Here is a 12,881-nt window from a genome sequence, read left to right as displayed (position 1 = left end):
GCCAATCATTTCGCTCGCCATTCTGAAGTGAAATTCGGCCTTAATTTTTACCTCCAGCTGCGTGACTTTGTCCACATACGAACATGCATACATGCCTGCACGTGTACAAAGTTTTAAATTGAAAATCCTCGAATTTTCTGCCCACCCCTTTTTTTTATGCCTTGCCCCTTCGGCCTACACCACCCCCGCCCCACAGTACACGTTGCACATACATACGTACATACGACGCCAATATATAGAATCCTTTTTTTCCCCTTATAAAAATGCAAAAGGGAGAAGCAGCTCCCCTTACCCATTTTTAATAAATAAAAAAGAAAAGAACATTTTTCCTATAAACAATGAAACAAAATTAAGTCCTACATTTGTACTGTCAATTTTAGCATGTACAAATGAGGTAATACACACCAGGAGAAAATACACCTTTCAAATGAGCATGCTTATTATTTTCCCATTTTTAACAAAATAAAAGACTAGCTGTTTTCTTTTCCTTTCCTTTCCTCTCCTTTTTTTTTTTTTTTTTTTTTTTTTTTTTTCATCACCTCGTTTTGATAAAAATAGAAGAGAAAAGAGAAAAAAAAAAAAAAAAAAAGAAAAGGGAATGTACTTTATTTTGTATAAATCAAACAAATGGGTAAAAATAACAACAAAAATACAAAGAATCTTCACCAGGTTGTCAACACACAATTAAAAAACAAACCCTCCTTAAAAGTAATACTTCAATAAAACAGAAAAGACATGTCAGGAAATTTAATACAATTGTATTATTAATAAAAACTCGAGCATTGCATGTGATTATCCTTTTGCAACATATTTCCAAGTCTTTTCGTTTAATTTTTTGATTTAAAAGTTATTCATACACCCAAATCATGAATATCATCTTATTTTGCCATTTAAATAAAAAAAAAAAAGAAAACAAAGAAGGCAATAAAATTATTCGAGCTCCCACCTAAAAACATTTATTTTTCCCCCTCCTTGTTTTTCCCATTAGTGGCGTTTAATTAATAAAGAAGCCAACTTCTTCGATAAGGCATTTGAAGAAAACTTATTAAATGTAAAAATCTGAGATCTTCCACTTATGCGCAGCAATGACGCATCAGCGTGAGAACATATGAGCAATCCGCACTTCAAACATCTGCACAACTACAATACATCCATAATTATAACCACACCGTTATGTACAACACATTTACGAAACAACACCCGTCTTCATGCAAAAGCGCGAGTCTCCCTGAGCCACTGCGAACTCAGGCAGTTCGCCGAACATACCTGAGCCTTTTAAAATGCTACTACAAATTTTACTCCTATTTCCCCCCCCCCCCCAATTTTTAAACAGTTCCAAAAAATGTCCTTAAATGAAGATGATTATTCATCAAAAAAAGAAGACCATGTAGAAGAAAAAATTATACGAAAACGTAAAAAATTTAAAAAAAAAAGAAAGAAGCGAAAGGTAAAGCAATACATAGAAAGAAATGTGTTAAACAAAAATCGACCCTTTGCTTCTTTTTTTTTTTTAAATGTGCACACAGTTTAACATTCTTTGCCATCCAAACAAATAAATATTTGAACGTATTTCTTCGCAAATTCTTCCGTTCATTGCAAACATTGCTTACACAAAAACATACATTATGTGTGTGCAAAATGGCAATTTGTTTCACCACTAAAACTAAAGCCTTTTATTTCGTTTCGCCCTGTTACGCGCGTAGAAGATTCATCGATCAAACCATTGCACTTGTGTCTATATGTCGCATGTCTCTACTTTCGCGCACATGTGTATGCGGTGTATTGGCTTAACCATGTAAACAGGTCGTTTTGCCTTTATTACAATTTGTTCGCTTATTTTTTTCTTACATTCCCCCCTTTCTGTTTTTCAGGTTAAGGGCAAACCGAGGAAGATCTTTCACAAACCAAAAAAAGGAAAATTCACAAGAGGGTGACCTTAATTTGTCTAATTTAGATCATTTCATTTTATTTTTTTTTTCGGTCAAAGTTTCGTGTGTACTTTGTTATATTACTTCCACTTAGCTGCCACTCGGTTGCTCCCTGGTTGTCTTTTTGTTAATATTCCCCTCCGTGGTGTATAATTAAATGTTTTTTTTTTTTTTTTTTTTTTTCAATTGCATTGCTTTAAAAAAATGAGCTAAAAGAAAACTGGGGGATGAGTTTTAATTTTATCATCGTTTCCAATTGGCCCATAATTTTATGCTAATTTGCGTGCCCAGTTTTAGGCCCCCTTCTCGCCTAGCATTAACTTTATAATTAACAATAAATGAATTTCCTACTACTCGATTTTTCACAAAAACGAGGAAAAGGACCATTGATTCGATTGCAGTAACAAGGGGCGTGTTTATAAGTACACCCTGGTGGAAGTGCATCCGGGAGGGTTTTCTCTCCATGAAAAAAGCAAAGGCACAAAGTCACATGAAATGAACCGTAATGTCCAGTTGAGCCAACAAATTCGTTAATAAATTTAAGCCCTCTTTCCCGTTAGCATGTCTAATGCACAACTTGGCGTTGCTTTTGCGTCTATTACATAGGAAATCATACTCCGGTTCATACGTAACTACAAACGCGCCGCTTTTCCTCACAGCATCCTTTATCTCCTCATCTGACACGCAATCTTTTATGTTATGGAGAATTAGGTAAGTTGCCTGTACATGATTGCAGTCTTCCAAATTGTACTTAGCACCATCCTGTAAAATGGATTGCATATGTACTTTGAACAAAGCCCTGGAACCCTTCTGTAATGCTTCTTGAAGGATTTTCTTCCTTTCATCATCATATACTTCTTTACCAAAATAAGATTTTCTGTTAAAGTTTCCCTTTTCACATGATTGTAAATAGTCGGAGGAATTAAAGGATTGTTCCGAATACTTCCTGGTGTCGATGGGACAATACATCCAATTACAATTTAATGTAGTTGGCATGATTTTTTCACATGGGGCATTCTGGTTAATATCTGGTGTTTTCCTTCCAAATAAATCACTATATAGAGGGTTCACTTTCCTTTTCTCCTCCTTTTCGTTGTCCACATTTTTTACATCTCTGCTAATTCGATTCGTGACAACTTCCCTTGTGTTTTCACTCTCCTTCTGATAGGGTTCTTCCATTTTATTATCATAGCAATCAAAGATATGACTGGAATTCATATAACTTCTTCTTTCCTCTAGGGAAATATTAGCATTATTGTTTTTATAAGTATTTATATAGTTAAAATTTGTAGGGTATAACTTTTCCAAGTAAGGTTTATGTGCTCTTTTTTTTTCTTCTTCATTTTTTGTATCACTGGAAAGATGAAATGGATATACATCTGGTAACGCATGTTCGTTTTTTTCGGATAATTTAGAAAGATCTAATTTCATTTTATTCGCAGCTAAAATTGTTATGTTATCATTCCCTGCGAGGCTGTTAAAATGGATTTCTTTTGCTGATAAGTTCTTATACTTTGGGACAAAGGTACTCGTCTTATTTTTCGGCTTGGTAAGTTTCTCCTCTTCACATCCGGCATAATCGAATATCTTTGTATGACTCATTGCTTTCTCTCGATTGAAGCAGAAATTTTGATACAGTTTGTCTACATCGTGCTTGTGCATGCTGAGCCTGTTTCCATCGCCGTTATTTTGGGTATGTTCCTTGGGGGAAACCTCGTTTGGTCCTAGACAGGTATAAGTGGCACTGCTCTGTTCATTAGGAAGGCTGTTTGGAGAATTGCTTTCTACATCGTTTCTTACCCCGTTTTGGTGGTCCTTATTTTCGATACCCCACTTTGACGTTCCCTTTCTACCCAAGCGAAAGTTTTCCAAATTATCCGGTCTCCTGATTGACTCCCCTTCATTGTCTTTTGTCCTCGCTGCAGCGCCCTGATCGCACATGCTATCATGTTGCGTGTTATTCTTCTGGGGCGTGGCTCCACCACTGGAATTGTTCTGTTGATGTAGCGCGTTGTCATAATTACTATTCGCATTGTCCGTATGACTAATATTATAGGTATGGAGAAAGGGATAACTATCTGGTACCCCATTATTATCATAAAAGCTGCTTTTTTTTTTGTTGAATTTTGTTCTTTCTTCGTAAGATTCATCATACTGTTGTATATAGCTAGCTACACTCAACTTCGACTTTTCCGCTGACGGGTCTTGGCTACTACTTTTTACGTTTAACTGGTACAATTCGTACGTGTCATCATTGTTGTGATTTTTAGGAAGAGCATCCTTCTCTGCATTATTTGACGTCGACAAATCGAGGGAGGATACTTCATTATTAGGGTTGCTACTCCTAGTGCTATCGCTGCAGCTGTTTTGCGCAGCCTTGTTGTGAAAACTTCCTCTTTGGCTATTACTACCACAGTTAAGGGGATTTTTTGTGTTGCCACTATTTTGTACATATTCCCCTACATGGTTCTTGGCACCATGGGACAGGGCCAGTGCCCAATCGGGGCTGGCCCCAGGCTTATTGGTGTTCACATTTGGCATTTTGAGATAGTTGCTACGGAGCTGGCTATGTAGTGAGCCACTCAGTGCGCTATGAGAAGCGCTTTTTACAGTTACTGCCCTTTGGGGCCTTTTGTTTACTCTACAGCGCGGCGAACACTTCCGCACCTATTTGCCGGTAAAAGGTGACTTACCTGATGTCGCAAAAAAATTTGTCCCCCTTTTTCGCTATCTACTATTACTACTATTTTACTTATTTAGACAGCACAATTGTTAACAAGAAGTTTTGTTTAATTTTTTTTTTTTTTTTTTTGCTACGTGAACGTTGTTAATTTGTGGTGCTATTAGTGCAGAATGTGTGGGCAGGGAATTCTTTCTTTTTCATTTATTATGACGAAAAAAAAAAAAAAAAAAAAAACATAATAATGATTACGTTTTTGGTGCGTAATAATGAACGGAAATTTTTGTTTCATTCCCCCCTAATACTTTAATTAGTGATTCTTTTCCATGGGTGCAGAGGAAGAAGGAATTTAGGAAGCTTAAATAAGTTGAAAAATAGTTATCGGATGAATTTATATTGTTTACATGTTATGTGTATATTCCTTTTTTTTTTTTTTTTTTTTTTTTTTTTCGTTTTAATTTGTTCTATTTTAATTTCCTTTTTTTTTTAACCGAGTAGACTGTCATATGTATAATTGATTTAACTTTTTTTTTTTTTTTTTTTTCTAAAGTGTGTAATGCGCCAATGCATGTGCACTCCTTATAAATTACGTAAAGTTGCTATACTGTGAAGAAGAATCCAATAAGAACGAATGGAGAGGGGAAAAAAAGAAAATAAATATTATTCTGTGTCAAATGACTGTGCAGCACACAGTGCCAAGTGTGTTCCCTGCGCTATCGATCTTTTCACCAAAGAAAAAAAAAAAAAAAAAAATGTTATAAAAAGGAACTATTAAATACAAATGGAAAAAAATTCCGAAATTGGGAAACAAAGGAATTTTCAGGTGAATGAAAACATTTGAATGGAGGGAAATTTTTAACAAGGGTTTCAATCTGTCCGTGTTCCACGGTTCTGCTTTAATTTCCAGTGTTCCGCTCTTTCTGCAGAGGGGAAAATAGGTTAAACTCCTTAATTCCTCACTTTGAGCTTGATTTCTTTACATTTTATGTGTAATTCGCGTTTAGAAAAAGAAAGAGGAAAGAAAAAGAGCAGCTAATTCACAAGTTGGCTAATTAAAAAAAAAAAAAAAAAAAAAGTCACTTAAAGGGTGGATGAGATAAAACCGCAGAAAATGACACCAAAAAAAAAAGGAAGAAGAAAATGGGAGGGATTACTAATAAGTTGCACCAGGTAATGCTTGCTTGTTCACGACTAGGTTCCTGTCGAATGTAGTACGAAAGGAATGTCACCGTAACTCTTTTGAGGAACGCCGGGAAAAGGCAAACTGAAACGCATAGGCCAAACGCACGAACACAGGAACGTTAAATGCATGCAAAAATACGCTTTATAGTTTCTTCATTGAGTCGTGACATCCGCGCGGTGGATTTACGAAGCTAAAATGTGGCTGAAATATATTTTATTTATTTATTTTTTTTTTTTTCGGAAGGCTTGCTTCTTCCTGACCTATGTTGAAGGCATGCATAATGAATAATCGCATATTTTCATGGTTTTGAAATTACCTCCTTGCATACTTGTGACATTCCATGTGGCTGCTTTAGTTGGGAAGAAGGCAAAGCTGTGCCAAGATTTAGGCGTTATTTTTTTCTTCTTTCTCCCTGGTAATACGTTTAAAGGAAAAAGGGGAAATAAAACATCACTGTTATTAATATTCGTGTTCTTATGTTCATGCGTGGAAACCAAATTATTGAAGTTGCTGACTAGGCGAGGCTGCCACGATGGATGACAACTTCGTAAACGACAAGGATGAACAGTTGTTGAAACTACTGCTGAAAAATAGACCAACGGTAAAGTATACTATGTGTTATTTTGCTGATTTTTTCCATTGGAAAGTTTTCAAATGTTCTAGCTCAGCATGTGCACACGTGAATGAACAAATTTTATCTGCGCAATGCGAGTGCGCACTAATTACGTATGTTATATTCGCACGCGTATAGTACGGACCATGCTGATCATTTTTTTTTCTGCCCCCCGCTTTTACCCATAACCAGTTCAGCGATGAATTGATTGACTACTACCTTTCGTACAGTGGATGTAAAGTAACGGAAAAGTCTTGCCTCAGATTCATTTCACTGATTTTGCATAAATCGATAGACAAAGTAATGAAAAGGAAAGTCGTGCGAACTAATGTGAACGCAAGATTCTCTTGCAAAGGAACGTGAAAAAGAAAAGTTCTCTTTCTTAACAAGGAGAATATTAACCTGCTTGAATGAAATTACCTATTTATGGTTCCTTCCCTTGTAGCTAATAGATGAGTCAACGGTCGTTCTTCCCAGCGAAACACCCCATGGTAATGACAACCAGAAGGATAAGGAGAGCAGGGGAGAACTTAAGGTACCAATACGTACGCACATACATATAAACATACATAATGATGGTGCGAAATATAGAACATACGATGGATCCTTTTTCTTTACTAAATGTGTGAATGAACAGAAGAGGAATTATTTTCACCCACCACACATCGCACACCATAAATGTATGCATAACATAACCCATATATGTCTGCCCCTATTTCCCTAACCCCTATGCTACAGAAGGAGCTGAACTGTGAAAAACTGATCGAAACCTTAAAAGAGTTTGATCAAAACTACCAAAGTGAAGAAATAGTAAAGAATTTCAATCTGCTTAAATAATAGAGGAAAAGAAAGAGAAGTAGAGCTGTGCGCTTTTATTATTATTTTTTTTTTTTTCCAACGTACATGGACACTTAGCGCGTTGTTCTTTTTAATTTTTTTTAAGTATTCGTTTAAATTAATCCAAAATTGTGAAAATTTCATTCCCGCATTACAGCGTCTTTTCAACTTGCCGAAAGGTATATTTCAGTTTTGCCTATTTTTTTCCTATTTTTTCCCCTTTTTTTTTGGGGGGGGGAATTATTTTACAATTTTTTTTTTTAAGTCCAGCCTTAACAATTAATTTTTTATTAACGCTTATTGCGTGTAAAACGGTATCAGCAAATATGTTGCACACAAATATTGGGCAAAAAATAAAGCAAATTTTTTGAGAAAAATTAAAAATTCAAATGTAAAAAAAAAAAATAAAATAAAAAGAGATACACAAAAAATAGTACGTGTAACGTAAGAACAAATCGAGGACAATATATGCTTAAAACTTCCCTTTCCTTTTCCTTCCTGTGTATTTACTGTCCCTCTTCACGTCCAGTCCCTAAAAAGGTGTGTGGAAAAAAAAAAAAAAAAAAAAAAAAACGAATTGACAATCATCCACATGGGGGTGTAAGAATGGTATGTACGTTGGCTGCTTAATTGGAAATTGGGAAGAGCACCTTATCCGATCGCTTACCTTCATTCTTCTCTGGTTCTTTTTCTTCAAAATCCATTCCTTGTTTTTTTTTATTTGTTTTTTTGTTTTCTTATTATGTCTGCGTTGTGGTGGGGGGAACGTTGCGCGTGTAAAACAGGTTATCTTAATGCTTGTACAATTTTGGTGATATAATTGATGTAAAAAAAAAAAAAAAAAAAGATTGAGGGGCGCATGCAAACACCTGGTTCGAACGCACAGCCCCACTTCATATGTGCACACAGCTAGTTTGTCCTTTCGGTATTTTTACCTCCTGTTTGTGCTTGCAGTATCAGTATGTTCTTCGTCCTCCAAGGGTTCCGGAAGATGCGAAACTACGGCGGTCCCTATCCATAAACAGAGGTAATATCTAAGGAAGAAAAATGAAAGGACATTTGGGAAGCAATAAGGAATGCGAAGAAATGTAAAAATAAATAAATATGTATATTTTTATCCTTCCATGGAAGTTTAATTTTATTACTTTTTCGACTTTGCAGAATTGGGAAAATCCACCACAACACCACCCCCGAAACCAGCTTTCATGGCGAAGCTCGTGAGGGTTTCAATTTGTTCTGCTGAATCGGGGTAAAATTGAAATACCTGCAAAAGGGTGGTAATCACGAAGGGGTGATAAATGCACACATATAAGTACACCCGTTCGTGACTTAAATACTAAACGGGAATGCGTTTATATCTGCACTGCGTAATAGACGCCTTTTGGTCCCCTAAAGAAGCTCGCAAGTGTGCGCCACGTGCACTCCGAATTGACGCTTACCGCTCTGGCTCCCCGTTTCATACAGTTATATAGCCACTTAAAGAATGCGCTAATTCTGACTTTGGGACTTTCATCCTTCTTGTCCCAGTTGCATAACCACTGAAGGGCAGATATGCTGAAATAGGAAGGGAAAAAAAACAAAAAAAAAACAAACAAGGATGTATAGATAAATGCTCTACGATGTGAAAAATAAGCATTGAACGAATCAGGATTAAAAAAAACGACTTGGCTACCTGACTACTCCGTCGAAAACACAAGACTGGAACCTCATCACTGAGAAGGTCGGGGTAAAAATAGCAAAGCGATGAAACATGAAAAAATCGTTTAGGGAAGCAAGAAGACGTTTAATGGAATATGTATTTTTGTGTTCATCTCATTGATGTAAAAATTCCAACGTGCAATTTTCTTTTTCTTTTATATATGGGCAAATGGTGAAAATTACGTTTTCCCATGTCGGCTAAAATCATATCCCCTCCGTGGTGGGCTTCATTCTGCAATCCGGCTTCTGAAAGGAGGAAGAAGGAAAATATTAAATATAGTTTTTTATATGTATATCCGAAGAGGTATGAATTCATAAATTGGGGCATACATCAAAATGATGGGGGAAACAAAAGTTTCACGTACTTATCATATGAATGCTGATGTCAATTCCTATCCAAAAGTGGTCGAATTCGTTCAGGGTCATTCCACTTATGCCTGATCCGCATCCAATGTCTAGCAGTAAGCAGGGGCTCTATACAGGAGAAAAAGAAATAACAGCAAGAAGGTTAATGCAAAAAGTAGAGAATGTGTGGAAAAATTCTTCCCCTGTCTCAATCGAAGTGGCGAATATTCTAAATTGGGTGATGACACATTTTGACTTACCTCCGGGAGTACCAGCAATTCCAAAGCTCGCTCAGTCATTTGGGATTGTATGTCCCTGATTCTGGAATTGCGAACGTATTTTTTGGCTTCATCTTCGTTATAAAACTGTAAGAGGGGTGGTTTTGTATTTGTGTGTGTATATATGTGAAATGGTGCTTGTGCCGAGTATACTATGGCATATGTTTATACTAATAGGGAGACACAGAAATATAGAAGTTGGCGTCTACTATTGTATCTATCGTGATGGACAATCGTTATGCCTTTTTTTCCACTATTTTTGGTAATTACAATATCAGGGGGGGAGGAATACTCTGGCCTAACCATCTCCTCTAGGTTATTTTAAGTACGTTCATTTAGAGAATCTTTTTAGTTTTTTTCAAATTTGAATTAAAAATTTAAAAGGTTCTCTGTTGCAACAGAAAAATGGGTCAATATGTACTTCACAAGAGGATCAGTAGGTGCTCCTCAAACATTAAACTCTTTCTTATGTTTCTCTATCCCTACGGTTCGTACATATGTTTATTTGGCATGCCAATTTAAATGAATTAATATGTTCTTCAATATATACGTGGCATCCGTTACACCTAAAAAAGTGGTAGAAAAACAATCTTAATTCTTTTAACAGAATTCCTTCAGCACAGGGACAGAATGAAGCGACATACAAACACGCACAAGTTCGGATGATACAAATTTTACGTAGTCTTAGCTACAATAATACGTTCATATGCTGAAGTCGTCCATTCGTAATTTCTGGGGTATAATTTTATAACATATAAAATTGGAGAAAATTTTACCAAAAAAAAAAAAAAAAAAAATTGAAACAGGGAAAAACAGTTTCCAAGGGGATGTCAAAATTTACTGTTATTGGAAATATGCGTTTGCTCTATCCTTTTGATTTACGTGTGGCGGGAGGGATTAATTAAAAAAAAAAAAATGCAACTAAAATTTACTTTCTCCAAAATATTAAAATGGTTCATTTTGTGGTTTCTAAATGAAAGCGTTTTACATGTTTTATTCGTTCATGTTCAGCGCGTTTTCATAATTATAATTTTTTCATATGCTATATTTTTTGCCGCGTTCGTCGTTGCCATTTATTTTTTCCCCGTTTTTTTATAATTTCCGCGAATTGCCTACAAAGGTGTAGCAGTTATAATTTGATCTGGTTTAGCTGGTTATTCAGCAGGTTGTTTAACACCTTATTTTTTGCATTATTTAGAGAATTATTTGACGGATTATGTATGGCGAATTATATATTATATATATATATATATATTATATATGTTTTTTTTAAATAACCCCATTTTGTTGCCAAGCGTGAAAAAGTAAAATGGTGGCGGTTTGGAAACACCACATATAGTGGCAAAACCACCAAAGGATGTTGGGATATTTTTATCGCTGTTCTTCCTTTACCCTTAAAAAATATGGCACAACAGGGAACAAGCGGCGAACAAACGGTGGACATTAGACACTTACATTTTCGAGCCACAAAATGTGCCAAAAAAAAAAAAAAAAGGACAAACAAATGGAAACACGAGAATTTTCCTCTTATAGACAATGGTATATATATATATATATATAATTCGCCTTCATTTTGACGTACCTCAGAAAAAGCAAATATCATCATGGTTGACCAGTGCAAAGATAAAATTTCGAAAGGGTATGGCCGCAAAAAGCGGGGGAAAGTTGAAAAAAAGAATGAGACGCATTCACCATATATAAATGCACAATGGGGACATACACGTCTCTTTCCTCCTGCGCTTTCGTTATACGTTCCCTATTCTTTATAGTCGCATCACATTACTTTCTTCGAACGCATGCAAATGAGTGTACGCATGTATGCTCTCATTTCAGAAGGAAAAGTTCGCCATTCTGCATTCTTTTGCAAAAAAAGGGAAAAGATACAAAATTGGCATTATAAATTTGCTACTCCATTTTTCGTTTTGCCTGCTCTTGGATCTTTTATTTTTACTTGATCACTTCTGCTAAGTGTGAAAATTTTACAGTAGGGCGCAATTCAAAAAAAAAAATATATAGTTTACGCATGTATACAAAAAGTGGAAATTAATCGAATGAGTGGAAATGAAGAGCGCATTTCTTTTGCCATACGTTTTCAGCTATGTGATAAAAAGAATATTATTCCTGTGGAATTATTTTTCCATAATACGTGTTTGTGAATATGTTTTTTTTTTTTTTTATTATTATTCTTCCAGCCCATTTGTCCATTTTCACAAACAGTAATGCTTAGCAGTGCTTCGCCATGCGTAGTTAGCTTATTACCACTTACAATATTTAGAAATGCGAATATCCGAGTTCTTTTTCCCCCCTCTTTGCCACTTCATCGCATGAATTGTGCAGAAATTGGCGGCCCATACGTAGTGTTTCACTGTACTTTCCGTTCTTTTCAATTTTTTTTAACTTGGTCATATATACACATACATATATGTATATATACATATGTATGTATTTTTCTTTTCTTTTTTTTAAACTTCGTCTGTGCCACCCGTGCACACGCGTTTTAATCTTTCCGCTTTTTCTCAACTTGTGTTCAAAAGACTCCTTGTGGTGTTCATGCGTAATGTGTACTTGTGAATGTATACATACCAGTGCACGCATGTGTGCCCTCTGATCAGCTTAGTACAAATTTTCCAACAGTATGCAGTAACATCATACGTATTTGTGTATACAAAATTATGAAGTATACCTTTTTATCTGAGTTCTTTTTTTTTTTTTTCTTTGTTCTATAAATTGGTAATATCAAAACATTTCATAGCTACCCTTTTTTTCATATTCATTACTTAAACTATTCCTTTTGAAGAACATGTTCCTAGTTCACTATGCCACCCTATATTTGTGAAAGGTATTTTTAAGTGATTTGAATGGCCCATGGAAGCCATGAAAATTCAGGAAAAGGTAAAAATAAGAAGAAAGCGAAAAGACATGCAGGAGGATGCAAATGTGAATACAATTAGACACCTCTCCAGTTTTAGCAGATTTTCGTTGGCTTCACGTTCTTCAAAATTTGGTGCCTCTTTCGTCAAAGTGGTCAGAAGTAATATATTTTTATTTTATTTTTTTTACTCATTTTTTTTTTTTTTTTTTCAGAATAAATTACCTGTGTGGAGCAGCATCGAGACAGGTAGAATTGCGCGTCTTTTTGTCCACGTGTGGTAATTCATCCATGTAGGTAAAGGCCACTATTCCGTTACTCACATTGCTTAACCATTTCTTCGCCTTTGAGGGCTTATCATCCATACCCGGAAGCGCGCACGTATGTTCGTACAAATTTACATGTAGGTACTTTAGACAGGGGAGGCGACCTCTGAAGATAGACATGCGA

At 35.7% G+C, this 12,881-nt stretch overlaps 4 protein-coding genes across 4 annotated transcripts; 2 read left to right on the top strand and 2 right to left on the bottom strand.

Moving 5' to 3' along the window:
* Positions 1 to 627: 627 nt before the first annotated feature.
* PKNH_1010900 (conserved Plasmodium protein, unknown function) lies at positions 628 to 1,934 on the top strand (the record flags this gene model as incomplete). Its single annotated transcript, XM_039114098.1, has 4 exons — positions 628 to 708; positions 989 to 1,051; positions 1,334 to 1,447; positions 1,872 to 1,934. The coding sequence occupies 4 exons, from the start codon at positions 628 to 630 to the stop codon at positions 1,932 to 1,934; spliced, it is 321 nt and encodes a 106-aa protein (XP_038969718.1).
* Positions 1,935 to 2,414: 480 nt separating this feature from the next.
* PKNH_1010800 (conserved Plasmodium protein, unknown function) lies at positions 2,415 to 4,469 on the bottom strand (the record flags this gene model as incomplete). Its single annotated transcript, XM_002259554.1, has 1 exon — positions 2,415 to 4,469. One exon carries the CDS (start codon positions 4,467 to 4,469, stop codon positions 2,415 to 2,417), a length of 2,055 nt encoding a protein of 684 aa, XP_002259590.1.
* Positions 4,470 to 6,323: 1,854 nt separating this feature from the next.
* PKNH_1010700 (transcription initiation factor TFIID subunit 10, putative) lies at positions 6,324 to 7,241 on the top strand (the record flags this gene model as incomplete). The annotated part of the gene is made up of 4 exons (XM_002259553.1): positions 6,324 to 6,392; positions 6,597 to 6,704; positions 6,850 to 6,939; positions 7,143 to 7,241. 4 exons carry the CDS (start codon positions 6,324 to 6,326, stop codon positions 7,239 to 7,241), a joined length of 366 nt encoding a protein of 121 aa, XP_002259589.1.
* Positions 7,242 to 7,713: 472 nt separating this feature from the next.
* Positions 7,714 to 9,868, bottom strand: PKNH_1010600 (18S rRNA (guanine-N(7))-methyltransferase, putative; the record flags this gene model as incomplete). Its single annotated transcript, XM_002259552.1, has 10 exons — positions 7,714 to 7,773; positions 7,909 to 7,987; positions 8,177 to 8,275; positions 8,387 to 8,505; positions 8,681 to 8,795; positions 8,914 to 8,953; positions 9,123 to 9,185; positions 9,305 to 9,413; positions 9,545 to 9,649; positions 9,833 to 9,868. 10 exons carry the CDS (start codon positions 9,866 to 9,868, stop codon positions 7,714 to 7,716), a joined length of 825 nt encoding a protein of 274 aa, XP_002259588.1.
* Between the last annotated feature and the right edge of the window lie 3,013 nt (positions 9,869 to 12,881).

Source organism: Plasmodium knowlesi (genome assembly GCF_000006355.2).
Source record: "Plasmodium knowlesi strain H genome assembly, chromosome: 10".
In the NCBI taxonomy this organism is placed as follows: Eukaryota; Apicomplexa; class Aconoidasida; order Haemosporida; family Plasmodiidae; genus Plasmodium; species Plasmodium knowlesi.
This window is presented reverse-complemented; position numbering and strand designations above follow the sequence as displayed.